General features: G+C 47.5%; 1 protein-coding gene across 9 annotated transcripts in view; it reads left to right on the top strand.

Annotated features, from left to right (window-relative positions):
* The window catches only part of LOC129859695 (mitogen-activated protein kinase kinase kinase kinase 4-like), a 49,018-nt gene that overhangs the window by 23,920 nt on the left and 5,223 nt on the right, over nucleotides 1-19,875 (top strand). The window contains exons 4-30 of one of the 9 annotated variants that reach the window (XM_055929776.1): nucleotides 1,194-1,319; nucleotides 1,484-1,594; nucleotides 1,762-1,852; nucleotides 2,035-2,165; nucleotides 2,374-2,428; nucleotides 2,581-2,659; nucleotides 3,149-3,324; nucleotides 3,674-3,746; nucleotides 4,016-4,226; nucleotides 4,750-4,911; nucleotides 5,016-5,102; nucleotides 5,902-6,489; nucleotides 7,738-7,893; nucleotides 8,545-8,775; nucleotides 9,503-9,609; nucleotides 9,732-9,859; nucleotides 9,993-10,090; nucleotides 10,846-11,024; nucleotides 11,403-11,514; nucleotides 11,743-12,039; nucleotides 13,582-13,699; nucleotides 13,953-14,123; nucleotides 14,332-14,475; nucleotides 14,678-14,812; nucleotides 14,938-15,038; nucleotides 15,153-15,302; nucleotides 16,752-16,911. In XM_055929776.1, the coding sequence (XP_055785751.1) occupies nucleotides 1,194-1,319; nucleotides 1,484-1,594; nucleotides 1,762-1,852; nucleotides 2,035-2,165; nucleotides 2,374-2,428; nucleotides 2,581-2,659; nucleotides 3,149-3,324; nucleotides 3,674-3,746; nucleotides 4,016-4,226; nucleotides 4,750-4,911; nucleotides 5,016-5,102; nucleotides 5,902-6,489; nucleotides 7,738-7,893; nucleotides 8,545-8,775; nucleotides 9,503-9,609; nucleotides 9,732-9,859; nucleotides 9,993-10,090; nucleotides 10,846-11,024; nucleotides 11,403-11,514; nucleotides 11,743-12,039; nucleotides 13,582-13,699; nucleotides 13,953-14,123; nucleotides 14,332-14,475; nucleotides 14,678-14,812; nucleotides 14,938-15,038; nucleotides 15,153-15,302; nucleotides 16,752-16,911 (4,177 nt within the window). Of the gene's footprint in view, nucleotides 1-1,193; nucleotides 1,320-1,483; nucleotides 1,595-1,761; nucleotides 1,853-2,034; nucleotides 2,166-2,373; nucleotides 2,429-2,580; nucleotides 2,660-3,148; nucleotides 3,325-3,673; nucleotides 3,747-4,015; nucleotides 4,227-4,749; nucleotides 4,912-5,015; nucleotides 5,103-5,901; nucleotides 6,490-7,737; nucleotides 7,948-8,544; nucleotides 8,776-9,502; nucleotides 9,610-9,731; nucleotides 9,860-9,992; nucleotides 10,091-10,845; nucleotides 11,025-11,402; nucleotides 11,515-11,742; nucleotides 12,040-13,581; nucleotides 13,700-13,952; nucleotides 14,124-14,331; nucleotides 14,476-14,677; nucleotides 14,813-14,937; nucleotides 15,039-15,152; nucleotides 15,303-16,751; nucleotides 16,912-19,875 lie in introns of all 9 variants that reach the window. The other 8 variants (XM_055929768.1, XM_055929767.1, XM_055929770.1 and 5 more) reach the window with 8 other exon arrangements.

Below are 19,875 nucleotides of genomic sequence, written 5' to 3'. Positions count from 1 at the left end.
TTTTCTGTATAAACAATAAGAAAAATTCATAAAAAACCACGTCAATTCCCAATGCTGCTGCGCTATTGCCAGCAACGGTTTGGGTCTCACGGTTAGTCCTTTTCCAGATGGTTAAGCATTGCACCTGTACCTAAATTCCACCTCACAAAGTTTGCATTTCCTTCTCATTTAACTTCTCAAAGTATTGCCATACAGGGCTTAGCTGCTGTCGCTTGCCTTTCTGTGTTTTTCCATCCGTTAACTACGATGGCATAATGTATGAGAGTCGACTCAAAAATAATTGATACGTCGACACCCATGTGACTCCTAAGATTAAGTATTTTTAGAACGGAGGAGACTGATTTGTTGCCGTAATTCCGTGAAAACAAACACTCGCATCTTGGATGGCGAGAGAGGAGCGGTGCACAGTATAGGCAGGTTGGGACCCAGGCAGACAGGCCTAGTGCACGGTTCTGACTATCTATCGGCAATCAAAAGCTGTGTCTCACAATGGAATGCCGTACACACTCGCATCATTAGAGAAGAGAAAGAGCAGGCGAGCCAGGGAGTGGGCAGAGGGGGCAGCCAGAACCGTGCTCATATGTCTTGGGAATCTGTCTCTCGCAATGTCTTGTCTTCCTTGATTCGCAAATTCACCAAAGTAGCCTAAAGTTCGTCTCGTCATCTCTGGTTCTATTTAAATTGCACAACTTTCGCCAGGCCTTTCACAGCCTATTTACTCTAACACGGAAAATAATATGTAACTGCACTGTGATTTTAATTTTGTGGAAAGAAAACGTTTCTGTTTGGGATTTTTCTTAATTTAGTTTAAATGTTCACACCCCTAAGTCGTACAGAGAGATGGGTCACAGATAGTATAATGGATTCTGTCTGCCATGGACCACACACACACACTCACACAATGAGATACATACATCATTAATTCCCAAACAAAGAAGTCGTTAGGGCAGTGTGTGTACTGCGTAGCCGAGATGTCACATTGTTTAGGGGCCCGTGAATGAATGAAGGTTTAATTCCCCTCTACAAAGGCACTTACCAACCCTCACGAGACTTGGCCTTTGTGGAATGTGGGAAATGATTGACTGTTATCCATCTGTAACCGTCCACACACACGATAGTTGTTTTCCTAAGACGTCTTCCTCCTGCGGCCTTCTCTCTTTATCTAATGACTAATGGTGTCTGTGTGCCTGTAGGATGAGGAAGAGGAAATCAAACTGGAGATCAATATGCTCAAGAAGTACTCCCATCACAGAAACATTGCCACGTACTACGGTGCTTTTATCAAGAAGAGTCCCCCGGGGCATGATGACCAACTGTGGGTGAGTGTCTAGTAGGAGTGTTTCCCAATGGCTGAATAATCATAACTGGTAAATCTACAGTAGCATAAGTCAGAGCAATATCCCTAAGTCTTTTACTGTTTTGCCACTCATTTAGCCTTAGAAGTGCTTATGTATTCATCTGAGTGTGTGTGTGTTTCCTGTAGCTGGTGATGGAGTTCTGTGGGGCGGGCTCCATCACAGACCTGGTGAAGAACACTAAAGGCAACCAGCTCAAGGAGGACTGGATCGCCTACATCTCCAGAGAAATCCTCCGGGTGAGCCTCTCCTCCGGCCCCCTCCATCCCCTCTTTCCTTCTACCTTTTCCTGTCTTCAGTCTCCTTGTTCATTGCGTAATACACATGTAAATAGAACTCTATCAATGCTCAGCTCTGGTCTTAGACATGTGGTCTCACCTCTACACACCTCCCTCCTCCTCTTCAGGGACTGGCCCACCTGCACGCCCACCACGTCATCCACCGTGACATCAAGGGACAGAACGTCCTGCTCACAGAGAACGCCGAGGTCAAGCTTGGTGAGTGACATTATGTTTTGTACGTTACGGACAACAACCCTGATTGGCAGCTGCAGGGTTTAGACCAATCTCAGCTCCAAAATCATAGCCATTTTAGCCAGTCACCTTGTCTAGGCGTTTACTGCAATGCAGTTGTATATAACTAGTTTCAACTTGTCTCTTCTGATTGGTTGTCTTCTCAGTGGACTTTGGCGTGAGTGCCCAGTTGGATCGGACGGTGGGGAGGAGGAACACATTCATCGGGACGCCCTATTGGATGGCGCCCGAAGTCATCGCCTGTGACGAGAACCCTGAGGCCACCTACGACTACAGAGTATGACCCTCGCCCTCTTCCACACAGTACTCAGATGTTTTAGCCCTTATATGAACCTGCCCCCTATGTCCTCCTTGACATCTTTAGCTACTGGTACGATGTGGGGTCGAGGATGTTGCTCTTCAGTACTGATGTAGTGTGTGTGTGTGTGTGTGTGTGTGTGTGTGTGTTGCTATGTCTGATGCCTCTCTCACTGTGTTTCTCTCAGAGTGACTTATGGTCCACTGGAATCACTGCCATTGAAATGGCCGAAGGAGCTCCTCGTAAGTACCTACCTTCCCCAGATCCCACCTCTATCGTCTCTTTTAGATGGCAACTCTGTTGGTTCCTTCTGCCCTTGTCTTTTGCTTTTCTCGCTGTCATGTTTATACGGATTTCCTCCTTTATCCCTTCTGGTGTGTGTGTTCACTTTCAGCGCTGTGCGACATGCATCCGATGCGAGCACTCTTCCTCATCCCAAGGAACCCTCCCCCGCGACTCAAGTCTAAGAAGTGGTAAGTTACCAAGATTCTGTCAGCTGGGTTTAGAGGTCTCCTCTCTCGCTCTCCTCCCTCCTCCTCCTCTCTGAACAGCTGTGGCACATGGGAGGAAGGCCTGTTGGCTCACGGCGAGGCTCCCCAGCCCTCATTCCAGGGGAAAACTCAACCCTCTGAGACTTTCCTCTGGCACCGGTGCATTTACGATTATGACCGCTTTTCTTCTGAGACGGGTTTTTCCCACAATATTCATTGTATATAAGTTATGAAAGGCTCACTGGATTTCTGTCTAAATGGATAAAACAGGATCTTCCTATTTCAGACTTGTAGTTTCTCAGGCCCTTTTGACGGTAAGTTTAGTTTGTCTGTCAGAGGGTTGTAGAAGATTGATTTATTTTATGTCAGACAACGAGCCCCTCGGTCCACATGATTACTGGTGGTAATACGGCTGGTGGTAATCTCATTAGCGACCTCATCTGTCTTGACCCCCCCCCCCCCCCCTTTCAGGTCTAAGAAGTTTTGCAGCTTCATCGAGGGCTCCCTGGTGAAGAACTACAACCAGCGCCCCCCCACCGAGCAGCTGCTCAAGCACCCCTTCATCAGGGACCAGCCCAACGAGAGGCAGGTCCGCATCCAGCTCAAAGACCACATCGACCGCACCAAGAAGAAGAGGGGGGAGAAAGGTGAGTCTACCTGTTCAATCACAGAGTCTTAAAGTAATACTGTGAAAATGATGACCGTGCCCTTTTAGTGTAAGAGCTGTTTGAAAAGATTGCCTGAAATCTCTGCTTGTTTCAAAACCATTTTCCCAACTCAGACCAATCCCAGATACTTTGGGAGTATAAATTGCTCTTTGCTAAGAACCATTTTAATTGAAAACAATCACATTAACATACTTAATTGTTACCCAGAAATTATTTGCTGTTGACATAACATCTGCTTTGGGCCTTTTTAATGTGCTTTTACACTGAATTTACACTGAATAGCCCATGTTTCTACGTCTTGCCACACTATCCACGTCTTGTTTTTCAGATGAGACTGAATATGAGTACAGCGGGAGTGAGGAGGAAGAGGAGGATGCTGGAGAGCAAGAGGGAGAGCCTAGGTAATGTCTTAGTGTTACATGTTGATGTACACAGTTCATTTTGCAATTCACAATCTAGCGGGATAGCACTCCTCACCTGCCACCAGTGTAGTGAACGCCTACCTGGAATCGCTAAACAACTCCACCCATCGGACACAGAAACTAACCAACTATTCCCTTGAACAAAATCATGAACTAACTCACCATTCCATTGAATTAACTCATGAACTAACATACTGTTCCCTTGAACCAAATGACTATTCCCTCGTATCCGCTGGTCCACCCTGCAGCTCCATAGTGAACATGCCGGGGGAGTCGACGCTGCGTAAGGACTTCATCCGGCTGCAGCAGGAGAACAAGGAGCGCTCGGAGGCGCTGCGCCGACAGCAGCTCCTGCAGGAGCAGCAGCTCCGTGAGCAGGAGGAGTACAAGCGCCAACTATTGGCCGAGAGACAGAAACGCATTGAGCAACAGAAGGAGCAGAGGAGGCGACTGGAGGAGGTAGAGTTAATAAACATTGATTCATTGATTTTGTTTTTAGTAAAACTTGTATGTAGAATTTAGGGTTCAAGTACAGTGTGAGGTGCTGCATGCTCTGAATAACTCTAATTGGCTAGTTCTGTTGTCTGAAGAAATGGGCGGGGTGTAGGTTGATCCTGCAGCCACGATTGGACAGAGAAACTGTGATCACCCCATAGAGGGTCGAACTTGGATAGCCCACAATGACGCAGCCCATGCTGTCACAGAAGACTGCCATTACAAGGATGAAAGGCGTCCTATATTTCTAGATCTATAGACAGCTGCTCCTCGCTTGATCAATTCACCAAAGCCTGTATTTGACTTCCCATCCTCTCTTGTTTTCCTCAAATCATTCAGATCACTGCTACTATGGAAAATCATTGCCATAGTAGCAGCGATATCTCATAATATCTTTGAACAGGGAATCCCAACTAGAATTTCAGCTCTCCCTGTCTGTCGTATCCCTGAGGTTCTCTCTCTGTCACCCCCTCCTGGTGCCTCACAGCAACAGCGGCGCGAGCGCGAGATGAGGAGGCAGCAGGAGCGCGAGCAGCGCCGCCGCGAGCAGGAGGAGAAGAGGCGCATGGAGGAGATGGAACGACGGCGGAAAGAGGACGACGAGCGCCGGAGGGCGGAGGAGGAAAAGAGGAGGAGCGACCGTGAGCAGGTAGGTCTTTAAGTGACAAGAAGCACTCTAATTGGCCTACATGCTGGGCAGTTTTGTCACTTCCTGTATTTCATCCAATCATGGAGGCTGTGTTTGATTGACAGGAGTACATTCGTCGGCAGCTGGAAGAGGAGCAGAGGCACCTGGAGATCCTGCAGCAGCAGCTGCTCCATGAACAAGCCATGCTCCTGGTAAGAAACTTGCATCCTACCACTTACTTTCCAGGGGCGCGTTCAGGAGGGTGCAACGTTACAGGACGTTCAGAAATTGGTTACGTAGAACACCCAGTCTTTGTTAAGTAGAACAGGGAATGGTGTCTGGAGGTGTATTCTATTACATTTGTATTGACAACGTTGTAAATGTTGCACCCCACTGAGAAAGACCCTGTTTTCAGGACTGGATCGCACATTTAGGAGCAAGCTCTTTTCTAGAACATAAATGGTAATCAAGGCAAGGTGTTATTGCTATATTGTATGATATATAGTTGATGTTAGCTGTTGTATAGATTTGTCATTCGGAAATACCCTACAGGAAGATGGAGTTCCTATGTTTCTCGGTCGGTGTCTCTGGTTACATTCACATCCTGAGGAAATTAGTTGAGAGAGAGATGTGTGTGTATATATATATACCTTTTTGTTTCTTTATTGCTCAGCATTCACCATTCTGTCTTGCTTCCCATAAATTGAACCATTCAACACTATTCACCCAATCCTCAACTTTGTTTCTATTACTCGCAAAAGAAGGTTGTAACATGAATTTATTTGTGGGTAATGAAATGAAAGAATCTGCATCTTATTGTAGACTTTATTTAACATGTTTGTAGGCTTTAATTTATCAAGTTTACGTCATCTTTATAGAACTAGGCTGAACCAGTCTTCAAGTGCTTAATTTAATAGAAATGCCCCCCAAGGCAGCATTAGCTTATACATGCCATTAGCCACTTTCCCCCATGTCTAATGTGCCTCAACTCAGCCGCGCACTCTGCATCAGGAGTTCAAATGGAGGGAGCTGGAGGAGCAGCGGAAGGCAGAGCGTCTCCACAAGCGTCTGCAGCAGGAGCAGGCCTATCTGCTGTCCCTCCAGCACGACAATAAACCACCGCAGCCCTGCGAAAAGACTGAAGACCCCAAGACAATGTCCCCTGACAGTACTAGCAAAGCCCCTCAGACAAAGTCTCCAGGCCCCGTAGGCGATAGAGCCCCAGCACCACAACTCCACTTCCTCAACAATGTTAATGCTATTGCTTCACGGAGAACGTCCTGCGATAACACTAGGTCCCCACAAACCCACTTCCTGGACAACGTTCCTGCTAACGCCACCCGGAGAATGTCCTCAGATACCACAAAGTCCCCACAAACCATGTCCTGGGATAATACTACCAAGACCCCTCAGAAACTGTCCCCAAACAGTGTTGAAGACTCAGACAATACCCCCTCTGACAATAGCGATGCGCTAGCCACCCAGTCCACAGATGTTACTAAACCCTCACAGACCGAGGGCCTAGACGGCCCCAAGTCCCCACAGACCGACCACTCGGAGCCTAGCGACGCTCTTGGTGATCCTCAGCCAATCAGAGAGGTGAACCCCAACACAACATCACTTCCTTCTCCTGCTTCCTGCTGCTACTTCTATTCTAGCTGCCTGCCCCACACAGCGTGTTATATTAGTCCTGGTGGTGTGAGCTGGAGTTATGGTTTTCTTTTTTCTTTCAGTTATCGTCTTAAAATAGTGTTTAATACCTCACACAATCCAATGTAGCGCTGCGTTTAATGTATGCGACACAAAATAGCCTGTAACTTTACCTTACTAGGATAACAATGTCGTTGTCTGTTTCTGATTTGGTGGCGCTACACAAAATTATTAGCGAATAGACTTCTCAGCCAACCATTTTGTTTGACCTTCCGGGTAAGAGGAGAGGACAGTGAGAGAAAAGAAAGCCAGTCGCTCACAACCACCACCTCTCTAAAACTGAACTAATGCACAGCTGTGTTGCTTCACTTCTGGCTCTAGTCTTTGCTTGACTATCTGATGCTTCTCTACTAAAACGTCTTGAGGATGACGTATCTGAATCTTAAGAGGACTGAGCAAGAAAAAGACTAAGTATAGACTGAAGCGCTGCAAGCTGGATCTCTGTCAACATCATTTTGCGTTTAGGACCAAATGGTTTTATTACGTAAAACACGGTACATTTTCTCTTGCCATTAGTCAGCTGTAATTAATTTCATAAAAATGCATCTATTTTCTTTCATATGTATTCACAGTTGAGTTGCCATACCTGAATGTAACACAAATATTTAAATCAACAGGCTTGAATTGATATAGCCTTAAGCAGTAGGTGATAAGTCGAAGCTGTCAGTACTTCACACATTCTTGTGAATTACCAGTTGTATTGCTGTCTCTGCCGCAGTGATGAAAAGCAGACAAAGTAGTCCGGGTTCCTGCTCTTGTCTTCCACTCACATACATACTAAATAAGCGTGATGGTTTGTTATGCGGCTGTGCCTTGTACTCTTCAGGTAAGTGACTGGAGAGGTTGTTATGCATGTGGTCAGCTCAGGCCCACACTAATGTATGTGTGCTGCTGGGTCCTAGAGAGAGACTGTGTTCTCTGGGATGACTCCCCCTGGAGGTGTAAGATGTCATTAACAGACTGTCTGAGGTGGGCTCGTGTGCATGTCAGCAGACTTTCCCTCCCTGTCGATAACAAGGCGTCGGCTTCAGTGTTGACTCTTCCTCGTTCTCCTTGTGTATTTTGTCGTTGCGTTAATGCCTCAACCTTGACCCTGCTGATCCTCACTGACCCTGTCTGTCTGTCCTGCACTCCCAGGCCGACGAGCGCTTCCGAAAGAACATTCAGGGCTCCCCCCAGAGCGCCCCACCCACCAAGCAGCCCCCCGTGCCCCCCCGCTCCGAACCATTCTCTAACGGCAGCTCCTCCTCCGAGTCTGTTCCGCCTGCCATGCACCGGCCCATGGAACCACAGGTAAACCCCTCCTCATCCTTCCCTCCTCTCTCTCCATCTACTGCTCTCCATACAGTAGGTTATCTGACAGCAAGGCATTGTCTCCACGAGTTGTCCATTCTAGCACCCACACAGGTATGGAATGATGAATCTCTGTGGATGAGCTAGTAGAGGTCCCAATACAATGACGTGCTCCGTGATGTCAGTAGATCTACTCATATCTTTTATGTGTCATAGTGCGATTTCTGGAACCTTCCACTAATTGACCTGAGCAAAAGGTTGTCCCTTCAGTGGCGTGATAAACATTACCCAGGATGCCAGAGGAGGCTGCATGTGATTGGCTGCTTGGCTCCCCTTCACTCATCTCCGTTCCCCTCACACTGTGCCATTCATCTATCTATTATCTATCTATTTTCTATCATCTATCCTATTATTTGTCATTACTGTAAATGTTTTTGTGCGTGAACCTGTTTGACGGTTTCGTATGTGTACGTCTGACTGCATGACGTCTACGTGCAATGCATGTCTATTATATGCATATGTTACATGTATATGCATATGTTTTCAGCCATGTCCATCATCTCTGTTCCTTCACTCTGTGGTTTGACCTTCTCCCCCTCCCTCCTACCTCCCCCCTGTTCTCTCCCCTCTGTGTGTCTGTCTGTCTGGAAGGTCCAGTGGTCCCACCTGGCCGCTCTTAAGAGCAGCAGCGCCGCCCCGCCCCCCGTCGTGTCTCGCTCCCATTCCTTCAGTGAACCCGCGGTTCCTAGTTTTGCACATCTCCATCTGCACTCCCAGGAGCCCCACAACCACCACCTTCACCCCTCTGCTGCCGCGCCATCAGCTGCACGCACTGACCCCCAGCCCCCTGCCTCGGGCCCCAGCGACGAGGTGCCCCCCAGGGTAAGAAAGGACACCCCAGAGGACCCCCTTTTTCAGCCCCCATCTGTGGTCCCCTCAAGGGCAAGCTAGCCATGTCTACAGCCTCTCTGGGTGTCCCATTCAACACCAGTGGGATTACACTGTGGGCTTTTGCCTTCGCCATTATAAGGCTAAGTCCCACAGCATAGTGTAGAGCTACAATAAGGTAGATTAGACTAGTGGTCTGGTCCAGTAGTATAATCAGTGACTGATTATAACTCCTGGTTGTAGCTGCAATTGTCCCAGTGTACTGTACTGGAGTCCCTATAATAACTAGCTTTACTCAATCAGTGCTGTGCTTCCACTGGCTAACTACACACCATATGGTCCTGCATGGCTTCATGAGTAGTTCCTCTTCTAGTACTTCACCGTGTACATCATGCATGCCCATCATATTCACTGTTCACTAATGTAACGGAGGGCCGACCAAAACCAATACCTAGAGCAGGGTTTCCTGAGTTTGGAAAATCCTGAACTGCCTGGTGGGGATAATAGATCATAGCTATTGAATAATGATCTGGGTCCATTACCAATATCCATGTCTTTGTAGATGAATAAAATGATCCAGCGATATATTTGTAGTTGGAGGGTAGAAGCCCCATTTGGGAAGAGGGATTGGGGCTATGCAGCGGTGCTAGGCCCTGCTGTGTGGTGGTGGTTTATGCTCCTGTAGCCAGGTGTGTGAGGGCGTCTGTCTTGACTACCACAGGTTCCAGTGAGGACAACGTCCAGGTCCCCTGTGTTGTCACGCAGAGACTCTCCTCTCCAGGCCTCTGCCCCGCCTAGCAACCAGGCAGTACAGAGGAGCGCCGGCAGGTAGGCGGTCAACTCTGTGTGGTGTTTGAAAAAGTTAAATTGTTTGTGGGGTGGGTATGGGGAAGTGTGTGTGTGTGTGTGTGTGTGTTTTCAATCTCTCTCCTGTGTTGTGTGTCTTCCAGTAATGCGGAGCCACGTCTGCTCTGGGACCGAGTGGAGAAGCTGGTTCCCAGGCCTGGCAGTGGCAGCTCCTCTGGCTCTTCCAACTCCAGCTCCCAGGCCGGCTCTGGGGAGAGGTTCAGAGCACGCTGTGAGTAACACACACACACACACACACACACACACACACACACACACACACACACAGCATACTGGATGTACAATACTGCATTTAGCTTCTTGTAGGTCTTCCACTGACGTTGGTTTACCATCCTCTCCTCCAGCATCGTCTAAGTCTGAGGGCTCCCCACTGCAACGCCCCGACAACGCTGCCAAAAAGCCTGACGACAAGAAGGACTTTGCCCGACCCAACCGGCCAGCCGTAAGAACCTGTCTCTTATGACTGTATCCACATACTGTTGTGGTAGTGGTCCCTGCATCTGGCTGTAAACCAGGCCAGCACTGCAGCCTGCTACAGTAACAGTGTGGTGGTGTTTGTATGACTGACTGACTATCCCATTGTCTTATCTTTTGGTGTTCCCTATGGGCCATGACACGACAACCTGTGGCATCCCATTACTCCAACGATGTGATTATGGGGGGAATTGTATAGGGTGACGTGGTAAGCAAGCGTGCATAAGAATTTCATGCTCTGTTGCTATGCTTATTTCCACACTGCATGGGCCACCATGTATGCTAAACCGTTTCAGAAGAGGGTTGTCCTGTGAGAAGCTCAGTGCCCAATTCCATCGCTTTTCCATTTGCCTCATTGGTCCTCCTCTCCTTGGCTGCCACGTGATTGGCTGACGATGCACCTCTGACCTGCCGTTCTCCCTGCTGTCTTCTTGCCTCCTGCCTGCTCCGTCCCAATCCAGTTTCTCTTACTCTATCACCAGTCCAGTTGTTACCTGGCACATCACGCTGTTTTCAGTAGCCTATGTTGGCTTGCTCTTAACTGATGTTAATGTTATGGCCTTAATGTATGGGGAATGATTCAATCCTTTGACCATGCATCCTCCCCCTGTAAGACTAGTAGTCAGTGATCTGACATGGTTTAAATCAGTGATGACATTAGGAAAGGGAGTACAAAAAATATTCAGAGCCTTATTTGACCCCTCCTTGACTTCTGACCTCTAGGACCTGACGGCCCTGGCCAAAGAGCTGCGGGCAGTGGAGGATGTGCGGCCCCCCCACAAGGTGACAGACTACTCCTCCTCCAGCGAGGAGTCGGGCACCACCGACGAAGACGACGATGAAGAAGTGGACCAGGACGCAGCAGACGAGTCCACCTCCGGAGCAGAGGATACCAGGGCCGGGTACGTAACAACCCTGACCTCTGACCTCTCAACTCTGACCTGGGCCTGTATTCACAAAGTCTCTTAGTCTGCACTCAGGTTTCCTCCCGTCCATGTAATCTCATTCATTATGATCTGAAAGGCAAAACTGATCATAGATCAGCACTCTCTGATGCTTTATGAACTCTGGGCCTTAAAGAAAGGCTTTTGGATGGAGCGGGCGGCACACCTTGATGTTATATTAGATCAACATGAAAAGTCGATCATATGATATATACTATATAGTATAGAAAGACTTGTATGAGGTGAGTCATTTGGGTCATTGAAAAGTGCGATTATACAAGTCCCATGTATTATTAATAATTGGAGTTTGAATATGAGACGTACTGTTTACACCAGGAGAGGTCTGAGTAACGGAGAGACTGCATCCCTGAAGACCTTACTGGCCCACGACGACTCAGAGAACGACCTTACCACACCCTCCAAGGATGGCACCTTGGTCATCAGACAGGTAGGACTGCAGAAGACCCTCTGGTTGTTATCATGTCTCCTCTCTTTTGTCTGTAGTACTAAATGTAAGCCATATATTCCCCCCACCCACCCACTTCCACCCCTGGTTTCAGTTATCATCTTGTTTGATTTCCTATTTTGAGTCTTTGTTTGCTGGTAAAGCATACTATCATGTACAGTTACTAGTGGGAAACAACGAGATAGAAGTTGAGGTTGTTCTTGGTTACAGAGCGCGGGCGACAAAAAGCGCCCGGTGGTCAATGTCTCTTCATCCTCCTCGGGTCCCAGTGTGGCTCACGGTCAAGCCGTTCAAGCACATACCCCTCCCGGTCCTGGTAACGGTCACCAGGAGAAAAACGGCTTTGCCGGCCGCATTCACCTGCTGCCAGACCTTATTCAGCAGAGCCACCACTCCCCCACCTCCGCCTCCTCTACCTCTTCTTCCATCTCCATCTCCCCCTCCTCCAGCCATGTCAGCCCAGCCATGTCCCCCCAGACCCCCCTGGACAAGCTCACTGCCATCGAGGTATGTCCCCTGTCCCTTAAGCTGGCTACTCTGGTTGTTCAGTCTACTCTGTCCCCTGCTGGCTGGCTGATTGAACTGACTAATGATCTCTGGGCTGCTGCACCTTCTGAATATTACTCATAGCACTGCCTCTAACACTAGAGCCACCTAGTGTGGAACCTTAGCAATGAGCAAGCGACTTTACTAGTCTAGAGAACATTTGTAAAACACTTTGCCCAGGTGCAAGCTGGGAGGTGAAGTCTATGTAGTCCATCTTGTCATGGGTAAAGAGGTTGTGGAACACCTCATTGGACTTCATCTCCCATCTCTCCATGGCCCTAGTGCTTTGATGTCATTTCACTCTAGCAGTTTAGTAGTAGGCTGCGCCTGGGTGGTAGCTAGCATGCTTGGTGTGCGGTGCTTTTGGTCAACCCTAGCTTGTACTGCCCAACTAAAGGTGTGTGTTAGCATGATAACGCTACTGTCATGGAAGACACTGAACAGCGCGGCTACCTTTAGCCTAATGATAAACTGCTGCCTTTTGATGGTGGTGTTTGATCAAATCTGTGTGCTTTACCCTGGCAATTTGACTTTTCATATTTCATCACGTTTCATCCCATTTCTCTCTGAATTTCTGTTTCTATCCTGAACACGCCATCTTTGTTTCGTCTTCCATGTTGGTTCTGCTTTCCTTTTAAGTCACTAACCTTGTTTTTCATGTCTGCTTCCAACAACAACTGCATGTCAAATCTTTCCATGCGTTTTGTGTGTTTGTTTTGTTTTTGCCGTCCGTTAAGCAGATGCCATGTTTCATTACCAGATGATGAGCAATGTCCTGATGTACAGCGTATTGTAACAGAACCCAGTGTGTAGATAGTGTTTTATGAAGCCCTATAGTTTCTAAAGCAGATCTGAGTCATTCTCAGTTTTAGATTGGCCAAGTCTGCAGGCCCTTCCTATTGTACTGTTAATTGGCTACTATAAATTCTATTCAGCCTTATGCAATGAACAATGAACATGTCTACCATAGAACGTCATGAGCGCAGTAAAATTAATCCGTTTCCTGAGATCGAACCAGACTCACTGCAGCTGCCATAGCTCCCCCTGCTGGGGAAAAAAGTATTCTTTAATACAAACAGATTATACAATAAACAATATTGTAATATTTGACAGTATGAAGCAATACTGATAGTGTAGCAGACCAGGTTGAGTTACAGGTAGATGGGGATCTTTTAGGGCGACAGGTAGCTTAGCCTGTCACCGAAAGGTCTCTAGTTCGAATCCCAGAAGCGACATGGTAAAGATTCAGTTGATGTGCCCTTAAGCAAGGCACTTAACCCTAATTGCTCCAGTGTCACAGCTGAGAATGGCTGACCCTGGCCGTGACCCCACTCTCCGAGGGCGTCTCGGGGGGAGTTGGGATATGCAAAAAACACATTTCCATTTCACACATGCGTATAATACACACTTGAAACAGGACAAATATAAGCACCCACCATTCTTATTATATCTATCCACTGTTGTGTGTGTATTCTGCTCTCACTCCCATGCCTGTGTCGCCAGACCCAATCGGCCAGCAACACCATGCAGAAACACAAGTCTTCCTCCTCCTTCACCCCCTTCATCGACCCGCGCCTCCTGCAGGTCTCCCCCTCTAGCGGCAGCTCCCTCAACAACATGGGTGAGTCACCTCCTCTTCCTTCTCTACCCTTTTAATGCTGATTTAGGATCAGTTCTCTTTTCTCCAGTCCTCATCTTATCCATTAACAATAGAATCATCTCTGGGTCAGTAACTAGGAGTTAGTATACCCTGACCTATACATAGAACACGAAGCCACTGCTTGGCACAGGAAGTGTAATACAGAGCATGATCAACAAGGGATAGCAAAGCCCCGCCCCTTCTCCCTCTGACCTCTGACCTTTGGTGTCCACAGCGGCCTTCGGGAACGACGGGCGGCTGGTGGACGCCCTGAGGGCTGACCCGTCCCGTAAGGGCTCCGTGGTCAATGTGAACCCGGTCAACACACGCCCCCAGAGCGACACGCCTGAGATCCGCAAGTACAAGAAGAGGTTCAACTCTGAGATCCTGTGTGCTGCACTATGGGGTACGTACCTGAGGAAGTGGTGGCTGAGTAGACGGATAGAGTTGATAGATGGATGAATAGATAGATAGATGGATGTGATATACTGATTGGATGGATGAATGGATGGATAACATTTATAGGAAATCCATCATAGGTTTAATGACAAGCATGACAGACCTGCCTCTCCCTGGGTTCTGACTGGTGTGTGTGTGTCCCTGTCCTCTCCCAGGTGTCAACCTGCTGGTGGGGACAGAGAGTGGTCTGATGCTGCTGGACCGTAGCGGTCAGGGGAAGGTCTACCCCCTCATCAGCCGACGGCGCATCCAGCAGATGGACGTCCTGGAGGGACTCAACGTCCTGGTCACTATATCAGGTACGGACCACGGAGGTGCACGGACACACGAATACACGCTCCTGACTTATCCTATACTCAAACTCATTCTCTCTTTCTCTTGTTTTTCTATCTCACCCTCCCTCCATCTCACACTCACTCACACACACACACACACACACACACACACACACACACACACACACACACACACACACACACACACACACACACACACACACAGGGAAGAAGAATAAGTTGCGTGTGTACTACCTGTCCTGGCTGAGGAACAAGATATTGCACAACGACCCAGAGGTGGAGAAGAAGCAGGGCTGGGTCACTGTAGGAGAGCTGGAGGGCTGCGTACACTACAAAGTCGGTACGGAACTCTCCCCATTTACCATCAGGAATGACACTTCTCTTGTTACAAGGCTGTATGTAGCATGTCCAAGTCCAATATTGACGAGCAGTCAGAAATAAAAATGTGTTTTCTCTTGATTTCAGTGAAATATGAGAGGATCAAGTTCTTGGTTCTTGCCTTGAAGAACTCTGTGGAGGTCTATGCATGGGCCCCCAAGCCGTACCACAAGTTCATGGCCTTCAAGGTACAGTAAACTGGCAAAAGCTGCAGTCGGACCACCATGGCATATGTTTACATTCACATTCCCACTACAAATATGACCTTAAAGGTGCGTTCTGTAACTGTCTTCCTCCTGCAGTCGTTTGGTGACCTGGTGCACAAACCCCTGCTGGTTGACCTGACAGTGGAGGAGGGTCAGAGGTTAAAGGTAATCTACGGCTCCAGCAACGGCTTCCATGCCGTCGACGTGGACTCTGGGGCGGTGTACGACATCTACCTGCCCACACACGTAAGAGACCATCTATTATCCGTCTCGTTCCTCTGCTTCCTGTTATTCTTTGTTCCACCAATCCATGGCCAAATCTCAAACCGAACACTTTCACCACTCGATATGCACGTTCACAAGTCAATCGAGCCAATCTCAAACGCTAATTGTCGAGTCATCCCTTCGGAAAGCCTCTTTATCAAATGGGCATCCTATTCCGACTCAACGCCCTTGGCAGCAACTTCTTCCCATGAATCTTAGCATGTTACCTAGCAACAACAGTCACTACTTCCTCGCCCTCAAACATTTTCAGAATAAGTCAAGATAAATCAAAAAGTTTAATACATTTTGAAGGTTAATTCTGAGGAGGTCATAGTGACAGGATTTTACACCTAGCTAAGGAGTTTAGTGTATTTCTGAAGTTTGATCATGTACACAAACTTGTTTATTATTAACTAGCTAGCTGAGCCTGAGCCAGTCACTTCATATGAAACGAAAGAGAAGCTAACCAACCAGCTAGTGCAACACTAAATACAGTGCTCTTTCCATAAGCAAGTTAGCTAGCTACTGTAGTAAAATGTTATCACGATAAACATGTTTTAATAAAGCAGCAAACAGCATACTCTGCCCAGAGTCAGTACATTTACCGAGTCTGCTGCTGTGCGTTTCGCTGACCCAACATAGCGATTGGTGCTTTGGAAATATGTTGAAGTGCTGACTGACTACTGGGGACATGTCTACAACAAGCTGTCAAACTTTCGTAAATAAGTGACAAGCTACATGCTGTTTGTCAGTGCAGTGAGTGCCCAACATCCTTAGCTAGTGCTAACTGAAATTCCCTATGTTTGTCAGTGAAGCTAGCTAGCGGCAGGCTACAACAAGCTAAAACCAGCTGATGAAATCACTGGCGACCGATTTATTTGCTCATATTTTGTGCAGGAATATGGAGATGTAAAAACAAAACATCTTTCTCACTGTATCGGAGTATGAGTCTGTCTGCCCAAGGAACCCGGTGTCTGTGTTTTATAGCAAATGAGTCGTGCTACAGGAACAGGTCGCAGAAGACGATGCCCGCAAATAGATGTAGAAAAGTTTCAGTTGGGACATGGCGTGTGTATCGTCTCATTGCTCATTTTGGCCAAAACACTGGCAGACTGGAGTGATCACTGTTGAACACAACAGCAAGTAGCCACTCGATATAGGACTTAAGGGCCAAGTTTTCGCTTTGAGATTCAGCCCATGTATCTGGGGGAATATTCATTAGATCACACCGTAGCAAAAAGCGGAAAAAAAGAAAAAAAAGCGATGAAAGCGAAAACTAGTGTTTCTTATTGGGCAAGTAAAGATGGTCCCTACTTGTTTCAGGTGTTGTTTTTTTCTTCTTCAACTAAGTTCCTAATGAATACGACCCAAGACTAACCTTTTTGTTTCTCTGTTTGCTCTGTCTCTCCCCTCCCTCCCTACCCCCTTTAGATCCAGACCAATATCCAGTCCCATGCCATCATCATCCTGCCCAACACGGATGGTATTGAGCTGCTGGTGTGTTACGAGGATGAGGGTGTCTACGTTAACACCTACGGACGCATCACCAAAGACGTGGTGCTGCAGTGGGGCGAGATGCCCACCTCAGTGGGTACGTAACACTCGCACACTGGGACGAACAGTGCATTCGGAAAGTATTTCAGACCCCTTCACTTTTTCCACATTTTGTTACCTCACAGCCTTATTCTAAAATTGATTGAATAGTTTTTTCCCCCTCATCAATCTACACACAATACCCCATATTGAAAAAGCGAAAAACCTGTTTTTAGACATTTTAACAGATATATATATAAAATACTAAGCTGATATCAGATTTACATAACTATTCAGACCCTTTGCTCAGTACTTTGTTGAAGCACCTTTTACAGTTGAAGCAACTATTACAGCCTTGAGTCTTATTGGATATGACGCTACAAGCTTGGCACACCTTTATTTGGGGAGTTTCTCACATTCTTCTCTGCAGATCTTATCAAGCTCTGTCAGGTTGGATGAGGAGCGTCACTGCACAGCTATGTTCAGGTCTTTCCAGAGATGTTAATTTTGGTTCAAGTTGGGGCTCTGGCTGGGCCACTCAATGACATTCAGAGACCAAGCCATTTCTGTGTTGTCTTGGCTGTGTACTTAGGGTTGTTGTCCTGTTGGAAGGTGAACCTTTGCCCCAGTCAGAGGTCCTGAGCGCTCTGGAGCAGGTTCTCATCAAGGTTCTCTCTGTACTATGCCCAGTTCATCTGTCCCTCAATCCTGACTAGTCTCCCAGTCCCTGCTGCTGAAAAATATCCCCACAGCATGATGCTGCCACCACCATGCTTCACTGTAGGTATAGTGCCAGGTTTCCTCCAGATGTGATGCTTGGCATTAATCCATCCTATGCTAGCTTGCAACCGATGGCCCTGCTAGCTGTCTGAATCGCCGTGACCCCAACCAACCTCTACTCACTGGACCCTTATGATCAATCGACTAAGCATGCCTCTCCTTAATGTCAATATGTCTTGTCCATTGCTGTTCTGGTTAGTGTTTATTGGCTTATTTCACTGTAGAGCCTCTAGCCCTGCTCACTATACCTTATCCAACCTTTCAGTTCCACCACCCACACATGCAATGGCATCACCTGGTTTCAATGATGTTTCTAGAGACAATATCTCTCATCACTCAATACCTATGTTTACCTCCACTGTATTCACATCCTACCATACCTTTGTCTTTACATTATACCTTGAAGCTATTTTATCGCCCCCAGAAACCTCCTTTTACTCTCTGTTCCAGACGTTCTAGACGACCAATTCTCATAGCTTTTAGCCGTACCCATATCCTACTCCTCCTCTGTTCCTCTGGTGATGTAGAGGTGAATCCAGGCCCTGCAGTGCCTAGCTCCACTCCTATTCCCCAGGCGCTCTCTTTTGATGACTTCTGTAACCGTAATTGCCTTGGTTTCATGCATGTTAACATTAGAAGCCTCCTCCCTGAGTTTGTTTTATTCACTGCTGTAGCACACTCTGACAACCCGGATGTTCTAGCCGTGTCTGAATCCTGGCTTAGGGATGAAAATGTCAGAATTTTTCTAACTACAACATTTTCAGACAAGATAGAGCGGCCAAAGGGGGCGGTGTTGCAATCTACTGCAAAGATAGCCTGCAGAGTTCTGTCCTACTATCCAGGTCTGTATCCAAACAATTTGAACTTCTACTTTTAAAAATCCACCTCTCTAAAAACAAGTCTCTCACCGTTGCCGCCTGCTATAGACCACCCTCTGCCCCCAGCTGTGCTCTGGACACCATATGTGAACTGATTGCCCCCCATCTATCTTCAGAGCTCGTGCTGCTAGGCGACCTAAACTGGAACATGCTTAACACCCCAGCCATCCTACAATCTAAGCTTGATGCCCTCAATCTCACACAAATTATCAATGAACCTACCAGGTACCACCCCAAAGCCGTAAACACGGGCGCCCTCATAGATATCATCCTAACCAACCTGCCCTCTAAATTCACCTCTGCTGTTTTCAACCAAGATCTCAGCGATCACTGCCTCATTGCCTGCATCCGTAATGGGTCAGCGGTCAAACGACCTCCACTCATCACTGTCAAACGCTCCCTGAAATACTTCAGCGAGCAGGCCTTTCTAATCGCCCTGGCCGGGGTATCCTGGAAGGATATTGATCTCATCCCGTCAGTAGAGGATGCCTGTTTTTTTTTTTTTTAAATGCCATCCTCACCATCTTAAATAAGCATGCCCCATTCAAGAAATTTAGAACCAGGAACAGATATCGGCTTTGGTTCTCTCCAGACCTGGCTGCCCTTAACCAACACAAAAACATCCTATGTCGTTCTGCTTTAGCATCGAACAGCCCCCGTGATATGCAACTTTTCAGGGAAGCTAGAAACCAATATACACAGGTAGTTAGAAAAGCCAAGGCTAGCTTTTTCAAGCAGAAATTTGCTTCCTGCAACACAAACTCTAAAAAGTTCTGGGACACTGTAAAGTCCATGGAGAACACCTCCTCCCAGCTGCCCACTGCACTGAAGATAGGAAACACTGTCACCACCGATAAATCCACTATAATTGAGAATTTCAATAAGCATTTTTTAACGGCTGGCCATGCTTCCCACCTGGCTACCTCTACCCCGGTCAACAGCACTGCGCCCCCCACAGCTACTCGCCCAAGCCTTCCCCGTTTCTCCTTCTCCCAAATCCAGTCAGCTGATGTTCTGAAAAAGCTGCAAAATCTGGACCCCTACAAATCAGCCGGGCTAGACAATCTGGACCCTTTCTTTCTAAAATGATCTGCTGAAATTGTTGCCACCCCTATTACTAGCCTGTTCAACCTCTCTTTTGTGTTGTCTGAGATTCCCAAAGATTGGAAAGCAGCTGCGGTCATCCCCCTCTTCAAAGGGGGGGACACTCTTGACCCAAACTGCTACAGACCTATATCTATCCTACCCTGCCTTTCTAAGGTCTTCGAAAGCCAAGTCAACAAACAGATTACCGACCATTTCGAATCCCACCATACCTTCTCCGCTATGCAATCTGGTTTCAGAGCTGGTCATGGGTGCACCTC

Source organism: Salvelinus fontinalis, chromosome 7, assembly GCF_029448725.1.
Source record: "Salvelinus fontinalis isolate EN_2023a chromosome 7, ASM2944872v1, whole genome shotgun sequence".
In the NCBI taxonomy this organism is placed as follows: Eukaryota; Metazoa; Chordata; class Actinopteri; order Salmoniformes; family Salmonidae; genus Salvelinus; species Salvelinus fontinalis.
This window is presented reverse-complemented; position numbering and strand designations above follow the sequence as displayed.